Here is an 18594-nt window from a genome sequence, read left to right on the forward strand (position 1 = left end):
TAATTAGTTGCTCTTGCTTAGATTGTGTAGCTAAGCAAGTTGAGCTCTTGAGTTTGTATTGTGTATCCTTATCCTTGAGCATCTAGTGAGCTTAAGTTTGGCTTTGTGCTATTGCCCATTAGAATTGTGTAGGAGCTCCCCTTGTTTGTGAAGTACTAGTGCTTAGACTTGTGTGGCTTGGCATTAGAATTGTTAGGAGAGCTCTTACTAGCTTGGCACTCCATTTGCTTTGTGTAGGATTTTTTTGGAAGTGCCTTAGAGTCATAGTTAGAGGGGTGAAGTCTTGGCTAAGCGAATAGTTTCAATTCCGCATAAGTTTCGGTTAGCCGGTGCAATTAGTTTTAGAAAAGACTATTCACCCCCCTCTAGTCCGCCATCTCGATCCTACAGCCCCGGTGACCGCGCACGACCCCACGACGTCGCGGCTGGCACAAGCGGGCGCCTCTACGGCATTTCGCCGAGCACCTCGCGTGCGTCTTCACGCACACACTCGCCGCATACACCTGGTCACGTGCACACGCTGCTCCTACACCGGATCCGGCCGCCACACCGGATCCCACGCCTGCTGACGACCGGGTCCCGCTTGTCAGCGTAGGGCCGCACTGCTGACCCGCGGACCCGGTAGGCTAGTGAGTGAGAGAGAGGAGGGGGAGGGGATGATCCGTGGGCCAGCCTGCTGAGCCGAGCCGGCCTGCCACGCCTTGCCAGCCCGTGTGCCTAAGTCGACCTACTGAGCCTTAGGCCGAGCTGGCCCGTTTGAGCCAAGCCAGACCGAGTTGGGCCGTGAGCCGGCCCAACTGCTTTCGGCCCATGACCCCGAGCTGTGCCATTCCTTTTTTCTTTTTGCCCAACCTGACCTGTGGACCCCACCTGTCAGCCTCGAGGTGAGACTGACCAGTGGGTCCCACTTACGCGCTGACCCTGTTGACCGGTCAGCGCTGACGTCAGCAAGGCCCACTGCTGACGTCAGCCGGTAATGACCCCAGCTGAGGTCATGCTGACGTCAGCATGCCACGTGGCACGCTCTGGTGCTGCCACATGTCACTGCTGAGTGATTTTCTTTTTCAAAATTCTTTTATTAATTTTAGAAATGGGTTTTTTCTTAGAAAATTCATAATAAATCATCCGGACCTCCGAAAAATATGAAACCAGTTCCATAATTCTTTTAAAATTAGGAACTATCCATTAGAGTAGGTTTTGTGGTGATTTGGGTTTTATTTGGCATCTTTTGTGCACTTTACATTTTTTATCCTTGCCCTTATTCGTAAGCCCTTACTCGTATTTACAAATAGGACCCAACTACGAGGAGCTGATCGACGGCCAGGACCACCCAGAAGCCTAGGAGGACTTCGAAGAACCACCAGGTTCACACCCATCTACGATCTGATTACCTATTAGGCATTGCTTGCTAGATGTGCTACCGCTTCATAATGTGTTACTATGAGATGAACCTGCATAGCATATTTATTTACCTGTACTCCTTGCAATCCTATCATACTTGAATATTATATGAAATGCCTTACTATGCTTTGCATGTGTATGCGTGGGAATGGATGGATAGTCTTGGCGTGAGTGGAGATATACTTTCCAGGCGTTGGTGAATAGGGCTTTAGCCGAGAGTAGGTGAACTTAACTCGATCATGGATCGAGAGTTTGGGGTGTATATCTTGGCACACTCTACGGAGTACCTGTGGTGGGTACAATTTTTGGATACTTGGTTGAGGTGTTGGGGTACCCGTAATGGGTGCAGTTGCGGACCATTGCGGTGGATACGCTTATGAAAAAGATGCCCGCTTCCCCAATTGAGGATCGGGTGAGAGTAACTATGATTAGTGGGACTATGGTAAGCGTGCACACCACTTACCCATTATGAGGGTGTGTCCGGTCCGGGGCTAGCAAGTGCGGTACCAAGCCGATAGGAGGATTGAGTATCGGTGCAAGGGAAGAAGGTGCTTCCCTCACGTTCCCCGAGACGCAAGGGAGGCTTCACAGTCCCGAGGCGACCTCTTGCGGGAGGATGCGCCCAAGACCTGGGAAAGCCGGATGGTGCCGTTGAAAGTGCATCTAGGCCTAATGACCTATTTTGGTGATTTATAACAACCTAAATGTGTATCTAATGTTTCAATTGAGAATAATGAGCAGGGGTCAAAGAAACCAAAAAGGAGAAAAGAAGAAGAACCAATTCCGACGATTCGTTAAAATTGGAGAACGGTACCGGTTCAAGAAATGTGGTTCAAGCGAAGATAATTCTTTGTTTTATATTTTCTTGAGTCTAGGTATACCGTACTATCAAGAGGGATGTGGAAAGTGTGTGGTAGAACACAAATAAACCAAATCCGGAACCCATGCCTTGAACAGAAAAATGCAAACCCGAGTGGTCCTGGCGGACAGTCCGCCAGGACACTAAAAACAGTCTAACGGCTAGTTTTTAGTAAGGCTCTATATATACCCCTTCGATCCCAACGGGAAATCCCTCCTGCCCAACTGCATAAGCTGAGGCTCAAGCACATTCTAAGCACTCCAAAGCTCCCCAAAGTGAAACCCTAGCTTCTCCACTCCAAATCCTTGGTCTAGGGTTGGGTTTGAGCAAGATTCAAGCTTTCCCCAAGAAATTCACCTCTCTTGGGCATCTCTTGGCTCTCTCCATCGCTTTCCACATCTATTACTCTTGGAGCTTGGTTCCTAGACGGTTAGAGGTGCTCAAGAACAACCAACTCATGGTGTGGTTGGATTGAGAAGTTTGTATTACCCTTTGTTGCTAGTGAAAAGCTCAAGTTTGACCTTTGTGGTTGCTTGAGAGAGGAAAGGGTTGAGAGGAACCCGGTCCTTTGTGGACTCCTCAACGGGGACGTAGAATCCTTGAGTGGATTCGAACCTCGGGTGAAAAATTTTGTGTCTCTTGTGTTTGATTACTTCCCTTCATCTTTTACGCATTTGTTATACTTGTTTTTTGTACTTTCGTGTAGTATTCTTGCCCGATCTACTTGTATACTTATCTTGTGCTAAATTGCTTCCGCATTTAGTGTTCCTAACTTGTATTAGAGCATTTCTATTCAAATAGATTTTGTATACAAGTTTTAGTTTTCGATCGGTTACATTTCATACCCGAGACTGCCCAGCGGACATTGGAAGTGCCCAGCGGACAGTCCCAGCGGACGGTCCGCCAGGCAGCCTCGGACTGAGTTCTTGTGTGCAGGTTTTAAGCAACGATCGCCTATTCACCCCCCCTAGGCGTACTTTCAAGTGGTATCAGAGCGAGGTTCCTCAAATTTGAGTCTAACAACTCGAGGAGATCATGGCCGGAGAAGATTCACACAAGACTCTTGAGAAGAACAAGGGCAAAGAAAGTGAGATGCACAAGGAAGATGACAACGCCAAGTTCGATATATCCGATTGCTCCAAGAAGAGTGGAGATCACAAGTAAAAGAGTAAGAGCAAGAGCAAGAGTAAGGGAATAGTAATTGAGTCATCATCATCCTCAACATCAAGTAGTGATGAAGGGTCCATCTACATCAAGAGAAGAAAGAAGAAGAAATCGGTTACTTCTAACTACTCTCGCACTCCTTTCAACTATGATAACATGAGTTTCAATGACAATTTTCTTTCCGTTTCTTTTGGAAAACCTCCACACTTTGATGGAACTAACTACACTCAGTGGAGGACTAACATGAGATGGCACTTGTTTTCTCTTCACCCTAATCTTTGGGAGATTGTTTGTGTAGGTATTGAGCAGCCGGATAGTGTTGATGAAAGCTTCGGACCAACCATGCGACAATTGTTCCACCGCAATGCTCAAGCCACAACCATTCTCCTTTCATCCCTGTGTAGAGAGGAATTTGATAAAGTGGATGGATTGCAAAGTGCAAAGGAGATATGGGATACTCTCAAAGTGGCACATGAAGGCACCAAGACCATTCGGAAAGCAAGAATTGAAATGATTGAAGGAGAACTTGGGAGGTTTGCCATGTTGGATGATGAAACCCCCCAAGAGATGTACACAAGGCTCAAGAAAATGATCAATCAAGTGAGGAATCTTGGAAGCAAGAAGTGGACTGACCATGAAGTGGTCAAGAGGATGATTAGTGCTTTTTCGGTAAGAAACATAATCTTATGTACCTTGATAAGGGAAGGTCCCAATTACAAGAAGATGACACCGGAAGAAGTACTTGACAAGATTATCAACCATGAGATGATGGAAAGTGAAGCCAAGTATGTGAAGGGTCTATCCAAAGGAACCTCAACCTCAAAAGGGCAAGACATTGCCCTCAAGGCAAACAAGAAAGAGAAAAGCAAGAAAGTAGTGCAAGAATCCTCATCAAGTGACAATGATAGCGATAGTTCAAGTCTTGATGATGATGGCATGGCTCTTCTCATGAAGAACTTCAGCAAATTGATGAGAAATCGCAACTATAAGGGCAACAAGAGACATGAGCGCTCCAAAAGAAGGATAAAAAGAAATTGCTATAATTGTGGCAAGAGTGGGCATTTCATTGCAAATTGCCCATATGAGAAGAAAGAGGACAAGGAAGAGAAGAGGAAGGATAACAAGGAGAAGAAGTACTTCACCAAGGACAAGAAGTTCTTCAAGAAGAAACAAAGTGGTGAAGCACATCTTGGCAAAGGAGTGGGACTCCGATGATGAGAGCTCCAGCTCGGATGAAGAAAAGGTGGCCACACTCGCCTTTAACAAGACTTCTCTCTTCTCCAACCTCAAGGATGGGAAAAACATCACTCACACTTGTCTCATGGCAAGGGAGGTAAAAGAAAGGTAAAAACCATCCCATGTTCTTCTCCTAAGTACACCACTAGTGATGATGAAAGTTCATCTAGTAGCTCTAGTGGAAATGATAATGATATTGATATGATTGCCATGCTCAAGAATCTAGATAAAAATGCCATTGCTAAGTTTAACGAACTCATGGAAGAGTTAAATGAGAAGAATGACCTCCTTGAGAAATAAGAGGACTTGCTCATTCTTGAAAAGAAGAGAAACCATGAACTCAAGGAGCTCATAACTAAGCAAGAAGAAAAATGTAAGGCCTTGGACAAGGAACTTGCGGAAAGCAAGGAGACTAACACTAGTCTAAAGAGTGCAAATGTTGCACTTCAAGATGAACTTGTTTGCTTAAACAAAAGCCTTGAATTGCAATTTGACACTCTCTTGTCCAATGCCTCAACATCTCAACATGATCCATCAATTATTCTCTCCATAGCACAATCATGCATTAGATGCAAAGATATTGATGTTGATGTCTGTGCTACTAATGTAAAGTTGATTGAAAGCTTGAAAGTTAAAATCACATCCTTAGAAGGTGAGGCACAACAAAAGAAGAACGATCTTGAGGAGGAAAAACTCAAATATGCAAGAGGTGCATATTTGAACTCAAGACACCCCAACATCAAGGATGGTATTGGTTTTTAACATTTTGAAAAGCATAATGCAAGAGTCAAGATCAATGGGCATGAGTTTCCTAAGTTTGTGAAGGAAGATGCAAGTGGGAGAGTGGCTCCCGGAACTGGGCACCCGAGAGTGCCTGGCGGACAGTCCGCCAGGCCTGGCGGACAGTACGCCAGGAACCCTCGGGTGGCAGATTTTCAGTCTTCCGTCCCACTTCTTCCAATGCATCAAATCTTCCTACTAATCGTTTCTATAACTTTAATGCATCTTATGTGATTATGAGAAACAAGTTTGGAAGAGTGTTTGCTAAATATGTTGGGCCACACCATAAGAGTCCAAAGACTTGTGTGTGGGTGCCCAAATCTCTTGTGACTAATGTGAGAGGACCCAAGCAAATTTGGGTACCTAAAAACAAAGTCTAAATCTGTTTTGCAGCGCTATGCCTCCGGTGGATCGAAGTGGATTATTGATAGTGGATGCACAAACCATATGACCGGAGAAAGAAGCATGTTCTCAACTTTTGAAGAAAATGACGATCCAACCGACTTAATCTCCTTTGGCGACAACAGCCAAGGAAGAGTGTTGGGTGTCGGTAACATTGCTATATCTTCCGAACATTTCATTTCAAAAGTTTTTCTTGTTGAAACCTTGGACTACAACTTACTTTCCGTATCACAACTTTGTAAAATAGGCTACAATTGTATTTTTACTGATGAGGGTGTAACAGTCTCTAGAAGGAGTGATGGTTCAATTGCGTGTAAGGGTGTATTAATGGGAAAGCTTTATGTAGTGGATTTCACCAAAGATAAAGCTTAACTTGATACATGCTTAATCACAAAGTCCAACATGGGTTGGTTGTGGCACCGCCGCCTAGCCCATGTTGGTATGAAAAATCTTCACAAGCTTCTAAAAGGTGATCATGTCATTGGAGTAACCAACGTTGTGTTTGAGAAAGATAGGCTTTGTGGAGCATGTCAAGCGGGAAAGCAAGTTGGATCAAGCCATCCCACCAAGAACATCATGACAACAAGTAGACTATTGGAACTACTTCATATGGACTTTTTTGGTCCTATTGCCTACATAAGCATCGGCGGTAACAAATATGGCTTAGTCATTATTGATGATTATACACGTTTCACTTGGGTATTCTTTTTGCATGATAAAAGCGAAACTCAAGGGGTCCTCAAGAAATTCTTAAGGAGAGCTCAAAATGAGTTCAACTTAAGAATCAAGAAGATTAGAAGAGATAACGGGAGCGAGTTCAAGAACACTCAAGTAGATGACTTCTTGGATGAAAAAGGAATCAAGCATGAGTTCTCCGCTCCCTATGCACCTCAACAAAATGGGGTGGCGGAGAGGAAGAACCGAACGCTCATTGAGATGGCAAGGACAATGCTTGACGAGTACAAAACTTCCGACCGGTTTTGGGCGGAAGCGGTTAACACCGCTTGTCACGCCATCAACCGACTATATCTTCATCGTCTACTAAAGAAAACTCCCTATGAGCTTCTCACCGGTAACAAACCTAATGTTTCATACTTTAGAGTTTTTGGGAGCAATGTTATATTCTCAACAAGAAAGCTAAGAGTTCTAAATTTGCTCCTAAAGCTATGGAAGATTTTTTACTTGGTTATGATTCAAACTCACATGCATATCGAGTATTCAACAAAATCTCCGGATGTGTTGAAATCTCATGCGATGTGGTGTTTGATGAGACTAATGGCTCTCAAGGAGAGCAAGTTGATCTTGATGAATTAGATAATGAAGAAGCTCCAATTGAAGCCTTAAGGAACATGTCAATTGGAGATGTACGCCCTCAAGAATCAAGCAAGGATCAAGGTCAACAATCTTCAACCAAGGCATCTCCTCCAACTCAAGATGATGATCATCAAGAAAATGGCAATGATCAAGAAGGAGGTGTTGAACAAGATGAAGAAGAGAAAGATGATGAACAAGAGGAGTCAAGAAATCAAGTGCCACATCCTAGAGTGCACCAAAGTGTTCAACGGGATCACCCCGTGGACAACGTTCTTGGTGACATTAAAAAGGGAGTTACTACTCGTTCTCGTATTGCTACTTTTTGTGAGCATTACTCCTTTGTTTCTTTTCTTGAACCTCTTAAGGTGGAAGATGCTCTACAAGATGCGGATTGGGTATTGGCCATGCAAGAGGAACTCAACAACTTCAAAAGAAATGAAGTGTGGTCATTGGTGGAGCGACCCAAGCAAAATGTTGTTGGAACCAAATGGGTGTTCCGCAACAAACAAGATGAAAATGGTGTGGTGACAAGAAATAAAGCACGACTTGTGGCAAAAGGTTACTCTCAAGTTGAAGGTTTGGATTTTGATCAAACTTTTGCTCCCGTAGCTAGGCTTGAGTCAATTCGTATTCTTGTTGCATATGCTACTCACCATAATTTTAAACTCTATCAAATGGATGCCAAAAGTGCATTCTTGAATGGTCCAATCAAGGAAGAGGTATATGTAGAGCAACCACCGGGGTTTGAGGAAGAAGCGTATCCTGACCATGTTTACAAACTCCATAAGGCGCTCTATGGGCTTAAACAAGCACCTAGAGCATGGTATGAATGCCTTAGGGATTTTCTCATTGAAAATGGTTTTAAAATTGGTAAAGCCGACTTTACCTTATTCACTAGAAAAGTTGGTAATGATTTATTTGTTTGCCAAATATATGTTGATAACATTATATTTGGTTCTACTAACAAAGCTTGTTGTGATGAGTTTAGTCAAACAATGATCAAGCGATTTGAGATGTCTATGATGGAAGAGTTGAACTTCTTCCTAGGATTTCAAGTCAAGCAACTCAAGGAAGGGATATTCCTATGTCAAACCAAGTACACACATGACATACTCAAGAAGTTTAACATGGAGAATGCAAAGCCAATCAAGACCCCCATGGGAACAAATGGACACCTTGATCTTGACATTGGAGGTAAATCCGTGGATCAAAAGGTATATCGATCCATGATTGGCTCACTGCTTTACCTTTGTGCATCTAGGCCCGATATTATGCTTAGCGTTTGTTTATGTGCAAGATTTCAATCAAACTCTAAGGAATGCCATTTAAGAGCTGTTAAAAGAATCTTGAGATATTTAGTTCATACACCTTATCTAGGTATTTGGTATCCAAAAAGTTCAAATTTCAAACTAGTTGGCTATTCTGATGCGGATTATGCCGGATGCAAAATTGATAGGAAAAGCACATCCGGAACTTGCCAATTCTTGGGTAGGTCCCTTGTATCATGGGCATCTAAGAAACAAAATTCCGTTGCTCTTTCCACGGCCGAAGCGGAGTATGTTGCAACCGCATATTGTTGTGCTCAACTTTTGTGGATGCGACAAACTCTAAAGGATTACGGTTACACCTTGAATCGTATTCCACTCCTATGTGACAATGAGAGTGCCATTTAAATTGCCGAAAATCCATGTGAGCACTCTAGAACCAAACACATAGATATTCGGCATCATTTCTTGAGAGATCATAACCTTAAAGGAGACATAGAGATCTCTCATGTGAGAACAAACGACCAAGTTGCCGATATTTTCACCAAACCCTTAGATGAGAAAAGATTTTGTGAGTTAAGAAATGAGCTAAACATCATTGATTCTAGAAATTTGGAATGAAGTGTTGCAAACCTGCTTGTCTAGTGGTAAACCTTTTAACAACAAAATGATTTTCAAAATAATGTATACCTTGTTTGTGAAAATCTTGGATTCTCTTGATCGTTTGGATCGAATTGGATAACATGGTCATTTTTATATGATGTTCTCTTGAAAAACCATGTATTATATCCCAAATGTCCTACATCATATACATCCAATATACTCTCTAAGTTATTTGAATAATTGGATAGGTTACGTGAGAGAGGAGTGTTGCTGGCTGAGGGCTCCTGGCGGACAGTCCGCCAGGCCTGGCGGACAGTCCGCCAGGAGGCTTCGGGTCCAGTCAACCGAGCTGACCGATTTCTTGTATCTCTCGTGATTCTCTTGTGGGCCCATTGTCTCTTATCCGGGGTAAGGTGCTGAGTGGGAGCATTATGACGTAGGTGATGATGAGGATGATGAGTGATTACTGCTCCTAGCTTCCATTTGTCTTTTCTCTTTTTGGTGCTTGATGCTAAAGGGGGAGAAGATTGTATCCTAGCATTCCTAGCATTTTTATCTTTCCATCCTTTAGAGTCGTGGTGAGACTTTGGATATATGTGAAACTTATCTTGTATCGTATTTGAACTAAGTTGGCTTGTAATTTCTAATTTCTTTTTATGGATGATGCTTTGCTTGGTTGTGATCTTATTGCTTTTCTATGTTTGTGAAATCATGTGGTATTCTATTATATTGGTTTTATCTCATCATGATGCTTTGACTTTATTTGGTTTGCTCATTATAAAATGGATTTCATGTATATCTTGTGGATGCATGGTTTTAGGGGGAGCTCTTGCAAAAATTTTCCTCTATATTGTGAAATGACATCCTCAAGCTCTTTTGAATTCATTGTCTTTATAGTTTCATTTTGGTTGTCATCAATCACCAAAAAGGGGGAGATTGAAAGTGCATCTAGGCCTAATGACCTATTTTGGTGATTTATAACAAACTAAATGTGTATCTAATGTTTCAATTGAGAATAATGAGCAGGGGTCAAAGAAACCAAAAAGGAGAAAAGAAGAAGAACCAATTCCGACGATTCGTTAAAATTGGAGAACGGTACTGGTTCAAGAAATGTGGTTCAAGCGAAGATAATTCTTTATTTTATATTTTCTTGAGTCTAGGTATACCGTACTATCAAGGGGGGTGTGGAAAGTGTGTGGTGGAACACAAATAAACCAAATCCGGAACCCATACCTTGAACAGAAAAATGCAAACCCGAGTGGTCCTGGCGGACAGTCCGCGAGGACACTAAAAACAGCCTAACGGCTAGTTTTTAGTAAGGCTCTATATATACCCCTTCGACCCCAACGGGAAATCCCTCCTGCCCAACTGCATAAGCTGAGGCTCAAGCACATTCTAAGCACTCCAAAGCTTCCCAAAGTGAAACCCTAGCTTCTCCACTCCAAATCCTTGGTTTAGGGTTGGGTTTGAGCAAGATTCAAGCTTTCCCCAAGAAATTCACCTCTCTTGGGCATCTCTTGGCTCTTTCCATCGCTTTCCACATCTATTACTCTTGGAGCTTGGCTCCTAGACGGTTAGAGGTGCTCAAGAACAACCAACTCATGGTGTGGTTGGATTGAGAAGTTTGTATTACCCTTGTTGCTAGTGAAAAGCTCAAGTTTGACCTTTGTGGTTGCTTGAGAGAGGAAAGGGTTGAGAGGAATCCGGTCCTTTGTGGACTCCTCAACGGGGACGTAGAATCCTTGAGTGGATTCAAACCTCGGGTGAAAAATTTTGTGTCTCTTGTGTTTGATTACTTCCCTTCATCTTTTGCGCATTTGTTATACTTGTTTTTTGTACCTTCGTGTAGTATTCTTGCCCGATCTACTTGTATACTTATCTTGTGCTAGATTGCTTCCGCATTTAGTGTTCCTAACTTGTATTAGAGTATTTCTATTCAAATAGATTTTGTATACAAGTTTTAGTTTTTGATCGGTTACATTTCATACCCGAGACTGCCCAGCGGACATTGGAAGTGCCCAGCGGACAGTCCTAGCGGACGGTCCGCCAGGCAGCCTCGGACTGAGTTATTGTGTGCAGGTTTTAAGCAACGATCGCCTATTCACCCCCCCTCTAGGCGTACTTTCAGCCGTCACTTCTAGTCCTATTTTAGTAGACCGGTGTCTCGTCGCTCAATCGGCTGATACCCGGTTGGCTTCGATTCGAGTGGGTCCAGGTGTACAACCCCTGCAGGGTGAAAACTATACGTATAGCTGCATCCTCGATCATGGACAACTCTACTCTTCTGTTGCTCTTATTAGTTAGTGATGCTCATGATTTCTACCTCTCTCTAGAGATGACTTCCTGCCTGGGGCAGTTGAGATACGAGGAGAGAGACTTCTGGAAGGTGTGCGTTGGACCGGGAGTCCGGAATGCCGGAAAGGTCCGAGTTCAAATTGGAAGAAGTTATATATATATGTTGTTGCGCATGCATAGGAAACCCCAGCTTAATCTCTTGAACTTTTATTATACCCTTAGTATAGTCCATTTTAAAGCTTCCATTCGGATGGTGACATGAACCTATCCTATACCTTGGGGATAACCTGGTACGATGTAAGATCCGATCCGGAGTTCAATCCCAACGAGGACGGTTGGTACAATTGAAGCTCGTGCTACGCTCGAGTTGTCTGTGGAGGAGGTTCCAGAAGATGAAGGGGAAGCCTACCTACCGCTTTCCGTTTTCTGCCTGTTCGCTGTAGCCGAGAGGCTTGTAACGAATCCCGTACTACAAATTGTATGGATTTATGTAATAATTAAACTTATGATTGACCTTATGCAAAGCATGACTATGATATTATGATTGGAATAAGTTCTGCATATGATAGCGCTTAATTCAGAGATTATCACGAGTCGGATTCTCGATTTGGAAATCCGTTGGTTTCTGGTCGTCATTTGGTGGCTCGAGGCATGGCTTCTCGCGCAAAAAGGACAGGCTGGATTTCTTGGGCCGGATTTTAGCCAGAGGCCCACGAAGTTAACGATCTGAAAGATCATCACGCATCGCCGCCTCGTCGGTGCAGCTCAAAAGTAATGCTCAAAAGGCAGAGCATGCGAGCATTTATGTAAGCGTATACGTCGCCGTCGGTGTAGTGTATGTTCACGGTCAGTGTGATGGATCGATCACACCGGCTCGCCGTGATTTGCTGTGCTTTGCGCGGCTTCGGCTCCGTGCCCGGCAACTGGGAGTCTGCGATGGGAACTTTGCAGGCGCCGGAAGAGGTGACGCTCCAAGCTCCAAGACCATAATCCATACGGTTCGTAGCTAAGTGAGAAGCATTCATCAATCATCAGCAAGAGAGAGGGGGCGGGCCGGGGGGGGGGGGGGGGGGGGAGGGGAAGATATACATGGTTCATGATGAATTGTGGTACTGCGTTTAGTTACTACCTCCATCTTGGTTGTTGTCCTAAACGTAACGGGAGTAGTATTATTGATCAAAAAATAAAAAAAACTTAAAGGGATGCAGAAACATGAAAAAGCTAAGCACACATGAGGTATGCTTTCAGCGCACGACCCGATCCGCCGCCGGCGGCGGCTCTCCGTGCTTGTATCGGCTACGCTTGCGCACGACGAAGCTGCAGGCTGCCTTAAGCTAGGTGTGCCGTTCCATACTAGGAGTACTGTAGGATGGAGCCACGCGAGACGCCGACCGGTCCGAGAACGTCCGAACCCCGTCATGCACGGAGTCCGTATGCGTCTCGTCTACGGTCTACCACGCATAACTGCGTACGCGTGGTAGACCGTAGACCGTAGACCGTGGATGTGTATATCTTTTTTTGAAAGAATAGATGAGTATATCGAAGCCGGCTTCTTCAGCCCCCGCCCGACGACGCGCGCGCGCCACCGTCCTCGCGTACCGCCGCGCACGCGAGACACCACGTGACACGTCGTCTCCCGTCTCAGACTCCCACTCCAATCCTCGCCCCGCAGAAGACAGGTGATGTGTACGTGCATGATCATAGTTTAATTAGTACGCGCCGCTCCGGGCATCCTTCGCCGGGCGATGTGGCGGCGCCCGGTCATCCCTAGCTACGGTCCTGATCGTAAATCCGGCCGGTTGTATGCGGGAAGGTGGCTCGCTCCGTGAAGGGCGCGGCTCGCTCTCTACCGGAACCACCACCTTTTGCTGACTAGGACTTGACTTCATTAAAATAAGACTTCACAGAAGCTACTAGCGCCATGCGCCCATGCTACGAAGTCATAATTCTTTCTTCAAAGTAAAACGACTAAGCAGCAGCAGAAGTAAACCTCTGTCTCATTGATAATATAATCAAGAGCGCAGGCAACAACAGCATCCTGATTTGTCTCCTGATCAATCTCCTTTCTTGCACGAGCCCTTGACAGAACCTCGGCCATATCCGAGTTCGTTGGCACAGCAACTAGGACATCCGAGTTGGTTCACATCTTTAAGCAAGAGGAATTCTTTCTCCAGTTTCGACATTATTCTTTCATATGATGGCCAATCTGTTGGGTTTCATTTCAAAATAGGCTAAATCCACATGGACATCATTTTCCAACGAGAATGCTATCATCAAAATACATCACTGAACACAATTTGAATAAAAACAAAAAAAAATGCTAAGCACATCATGTAGTGTGTTTGGAGTTTTCTCAATATTTCGTTGAACGTTGAGGTTGCTAACCACGCACTCCGCGCGGTCTGGTCGACGTGGTTCGCGATTCCTATATCACTGTTGCTAGTCGCGTCTCCGTAGCCAGTGTGGTACTTTATTTCCTTTATATACCGCAGCCAATGTGGTATATAAGAGACTAAAAGGCTTCTAATTATTCAAAACTCTAAGATAAAAGACCACCGCCAGGCCCGAAAATTTTCCAAGAGACGTCGGCGAGCCCAACAGGTTCGATGTAGTAGCCCATGTAGCCCAGCAGGAATGCTTAGTAGCCCGCTTCATGCACGACACTGATTTTGCCTCAACCTTCACGTATCTGTAGCGCATAGAATTCTCATAGTTTTTTCCCCCTTCGGTTCGTTATGCTGAGGCCACATGCGCAATTGGCTAATCGCTGCCCACTTGCAGATTCCGGCAGGGGGAAGAGTGGGACTAGAGAAGAGGCGATCACCCATTCAGCATTTTTCTTATAACAAAACGGTAGAAAGTATACGATTCTCTACCTTATATATTCATTGATAATCGCAAAACGATTAAACCAAGATTCAGACATAAACAAGAAGAGAAATAAATAGAGAGAGGGATAAAAATCGATAGAGAAAAACGAAGATAAAAGAACGATCCAGTTCGGAACCAGACACCGGCAAAGCTGCAAAGGAGCAACCGACAAGTGCTTTTCAACGTGCCCGGTTGGCCAGTCCAGATCCAAACCAAGGGGGGAATTCCATTGCAAAAGTGGCAAATTTCACGTGGGCTTTATTTTCTATCGAATGAAGATGACCTCTCTGCCTTTTACATCGCTGTGTACTGTTACACAACAAAAAATAAAGGGAAAGGAGGATTACAACATTGGACCACAAGTTACAACTACCAATCGAGCTCCAGTCTTTTTTTATTCTCTCCCTCCTGCCTTTACATCCTGCAGCAAAGAAGATAAAAGCACATAAAACCTGATACAATCATACAAGCCATATGGAAGAGATCATATGGCTAATATTTGACGCATCACGCATGTGATCTTTTATTGGCTAATATTTGCTTGGAAGAGATATGTAGTGTTCAATTTGCTACAGCTGTTTGAATGTAAGAACACTGCACATGCGTGAACATGCACCAAAATCACATTCTTCAGAGCACTGATGTACAAGTTAATTTGCACCTGCGGCGGTGATGCACCTGATATTTAAAGTTGCTGCCACAGGAAGAGCACATTTCATACTCCGATCCCAAACATAAGTAGTTTTAGGTTTGCCCTAGGTCAAACTTATTTAGTTTTGACCATGAATAGTTAAAACTATAAATAGTTTGACAAGACAAGGTTGATGCTACTAGATTCATCATGTAAAAAGTTCATGATATATTTCTATTTAAAAAAATAAATATATCTTTTCAGAAATTGCTGGTAAAAGTTCACCTTGTAGACGATATCGGTGTCCTAAACTTCTTATACGTGTGACTGGTGGGACTTGGGAGTACTAATAATTTATATATCAAAGCAACAGGATGGAAGGACAAAGAGCAAGTACACCTCCAGTGTCAATCAGTTCCATTATTTTCAAAGGTCTACTCTAGTGTTGCAGTGGAGAACAGCATCAAATATCTTCAGCATAGAAGGATCTCGGGCAATTACAGTGCATAAACAAACTTTTTTGTGAGAAAACATAAACAAAACTATTCAACAAAGAGCAACCAGAACTCCTGAAGATCAAATATTGCCTAGCTTCTCCAATATCAGAGTAGGCAGTTAGCATCAGTACCTGGCAACAAGCTTTGCCTCAAGTACTTGTGCCTTGGAATGTTTTCTTGGAAATAGACCAAAGCACCCAATTGCTTTAGTGCACTCCATAACCATGTAGAAGAAGAGTATCTGCTATCACATTCCTTGCTTTGGAACATAATGTTTCTGCATTATTCCCTTGAATAGGTTGGTGAATAATAACCTTTACTGAACCTGAATTGAGGATGCCTTCCATTCCAGAAGGCATCAATTTCCCAGTCCCGATAAGAGTAATAGGTATCACAGGAGCACCGGTCTTTGTGGCAACACTGAATGCGCCTCGCTGAGAATAATTATAACAGCATGTCAATGCTCCGAGAAAAGTTAAAAGCATAAAATGCAGAGAAATAAGATCTACTTTCATAGAACCTAACCTTAAATACACCTAACTTGCCATCTCTACTTCGAGTCCCCTCGGGAAAGAAAAATACAGAAGCTCCTTTTCCAACCAAGTGCACACACTGTTTGAGACAATCCTGCATTTACAAAACCAATGTTATGGCAAAATGTGGAGATAGTTGAAAAGTATGATAGAGTAAGATGGAAAGAACTAGAAAAGGCATTAACAGCAAAATATAATGTATATTAATGCTAAAAAATGACACTACATAAAGTTGGTTATCTGGTTTGCTTATTTGTTTCAAACCATATGCCAAAGTGTGTTAACAAAAAATGGAGCTTGTTACGCCAATTACCAAACAAATTGTCTCACGTGTCCCTCTAAATAACACTGACGATCCAGAAAATATTGCTTCATAACAATTTTTATCTAAATTACATCTAAAAGGGATGAATTTACTCATACCAGCTGGCTTCTGCTGTCCATACGCCGCAGAGGAATCACACCCAGGAGATACATTGCCCACCCTATAATAGGGAACATAAAGATACTGGTCTTGCTTATAAACTTGAAGCACCTCCCTAGAGTTAGAAGGGTATAGATATCCAAGAAGCTCTGATGGTTAGCAACATAGACAGCAGGGCTGCTATTTGGAGGTAGATTCTCCATTCCCTCAACCTCAAGCTTGTAGAACATGGAAATCGTCAAAGTAGCCCAAATCTTCGCAATGTAGTGCTGCGCTCTTCTGCGGTACCGGTCAAATAGCAACACAAGTGGATGAAACACAACCATAGCTACAAACAAAAAGATTGCTGCAACTGCAGTCACCAAATAGAAGCAAACACCTCTGACTCTTGAAGCCACTTGCAGGTCTGTTAAAATAATTTCAAGTTAGCACAAGGAAATCCAATTCTACAATTTGGTCTCTAACATTTGTCTCTGTAGACAGTTCATTTCACACAAGCTATTTGTTGCCTTGTTGGACATGTGTGCCTGCTTTCCCCAGCACGTATGAGACATAGGCACGTAGCTAGTACCTGACATCTACTGATTCTTCTATGTTCATGCTATGCGCTGCGAGATGTCTCCCTGTTTCTATCGCTGAACATGTGGTGATGCCTTTCAGTTAGGTAGGAGTAACTGTCGTAGCCATAGTAATTAATCATAAGGTACCAAACAATCATTTGATTTTTGTGTTATCAATCTACCTAGAATGGTCTAATAGACGGAGCATTAGCAACAGCAATTTACTCACTTCAGGTTCACAAAGGTTAATTTCTACGCTCATAACTTTCCATTTCGCCGAGGTATAAGTCACCCAGCCCACTATTCCAATAAGCGAGATCATCACCATTTTGAAGCGGTAAAAACATTTCGACGTATTCAGTATTAAGCTGGATACCCGACAGCGCCTGCGTGGAATCCCCGGCTGCGGCGGCGGCCGCGCCACCGGCTACAGCATCCGAGCGCACAGCCGTATCTCTCCGCCGCCGCCACCTCGTCGCCAGAACCTGCGGGCTCGGGGACCGGAAGGCCGCCACCGACACCCGACGCCGCGAGCTCCACGCGCGTCCCCCGCCAGCCGCCGCTACGAACCAACCAACCATCCGTCCATCAATAAGATAAGATCAGCACTGCGCCGGAGAGAGCCCGGCGGCCCGAGCAGAGTGGCGAGGCGGCAGTACCTTGCGCCGAGGAGGAGGCGATGGAGATTGGCGACGCGGCCCCCGCAGCGGTGGCGGCGGGCCCTGGCCGGACGAGCGTCCCCATGGCCTGCCCGCCTCCAACTCGCTGCCTCGACCTGCGAACGGCGGGCTCGCGATCTCGCTCGCTCCCGACGGAGGCGCGCGGCGGGGGAGGTGGCGCGCACGTGGCGAACGTGGAGGCGGGATGGATCAGACAGTGTCGCCGCGCGCGGCCTTTTCGGTGTGGGAGGGAGGGAGATGGTGGGGGGAGGGGGGGGGGGTGGTCGCTTGAGAGGATGGGATAAAACCGTGGGGACTCGAGCCGGGGCGCGGCGAAGGAGACGAGACGGGAGGGGATTGGGCGGGGTGCGTGCCTGCGTGTCAGCGGACGCGTGGGCGCGCGCGGATGGGCGGCCGGATGTCTGCGCGCGTGCGCCGGCGACGGCGAGGCGAGGCGAGGCGAGGCCACCGGTAAGGAGCGGATACCGTACGCATTGTGAAATCGGATAGTAGTTTTTATCATATTTTAACTTGAATACGGATATGATTTAAATATTTTCGAATACAAATGCAAAATGGATACCACCAAATTGTATTTAAATTCGGATATTTACTCGATATATAAGATAACATTTAGCTATTTTTTTATTGATGGTTTTAAATATAAAATTATTATATATATAAACTAAAGTATGATAAAGATAGCGGGTCAAAAATAGCTTATTTATCAAAAAAATATTTTTAATAAATAAATATATAAAAATAAAACTAGAAATAAATATGTATTGTTAATAAATATATAATAAATTTATTAATATATAATAAAATTTATAAAAATAATGTCACCTATAAATAGATAAAACAAGAATTTTCTTATATCTTTATTATAAAAATTAATAACATTGGTTATAGAAAATAAATATTACTTTTGAAATAGTTTTATTGAAAACAGATATGGACAGTGTCGAATATTATCGAATACGGATGTGGAATCAGATAGAAAAAAAATAATAAAAATCGGATTCGGATGTATGCACTTTACTACCTATTAAATTTAAATATAAATACAGATATCCATATTAATATTTAAATATATACAA

The 18594-nt window shown here is 43.8% G+C and overlaps 1 protein-coding gene across 2 annotated transcripts; it reads right to left on the reverse strand.

Moving 5' to 3' along the window:
• Positions 1–14427: 14427 nt before the first annotated feature.
• LOC112877847 (1-acyl-sn-glycerol-3-phosphate acyltransferase 1, chloroplastic-like) lies at positions 14428–17779 on the reverse strand. 2 transcript variants are annotated; one of them, XR_003225572.1, is made up of 6 exons: positions 17495–17779; positions 17212–17397; positions 16275–16681; positions 15844–15945; positions 15450–15752; positions 14428–14611 (listed from the first exon to the last, which is right to left on the reverse strand). XR_003225572.1 is itself a non-coding variant. In XM_025942218.1 (5 exons), exons 1-5 carry the CDS (start codon positions 17577–17579, stop codon positions 15525–15527), a joined length of 1008 nt encoding a protein of 335 aa, XP_025798003.1. In that variant the 5' UTR covers positions 17580–17779; the 3' UTR covers positions 15199–15524. The 2 variants fall into 2 exon arrangements, 1 of the variants encoding a protein (XP_025798003.1); XM_025942218.1 differs by lacking the exon at positions 14428–14611 and having other exon boundaries at positions 15199–15752.
• Between the last annotated feature and the right edge of the window lie 815 nt (positions 17780–18594).

The sequence above is a fragment of the Panicum hallii genome, chromosome 9 (assembly GCF_002211085.1).
Source record: "Panicum hallii strain FIL2 chromosome 9, PHallii_v3.1, whole genome shotgun sequence".
Taxonomy (NCBI): Eukaryota; Viridiplantae; Streptophyta; class Magnoliopsida; order Poales; family Poaceae; genus Panicum; species Panicum hallii.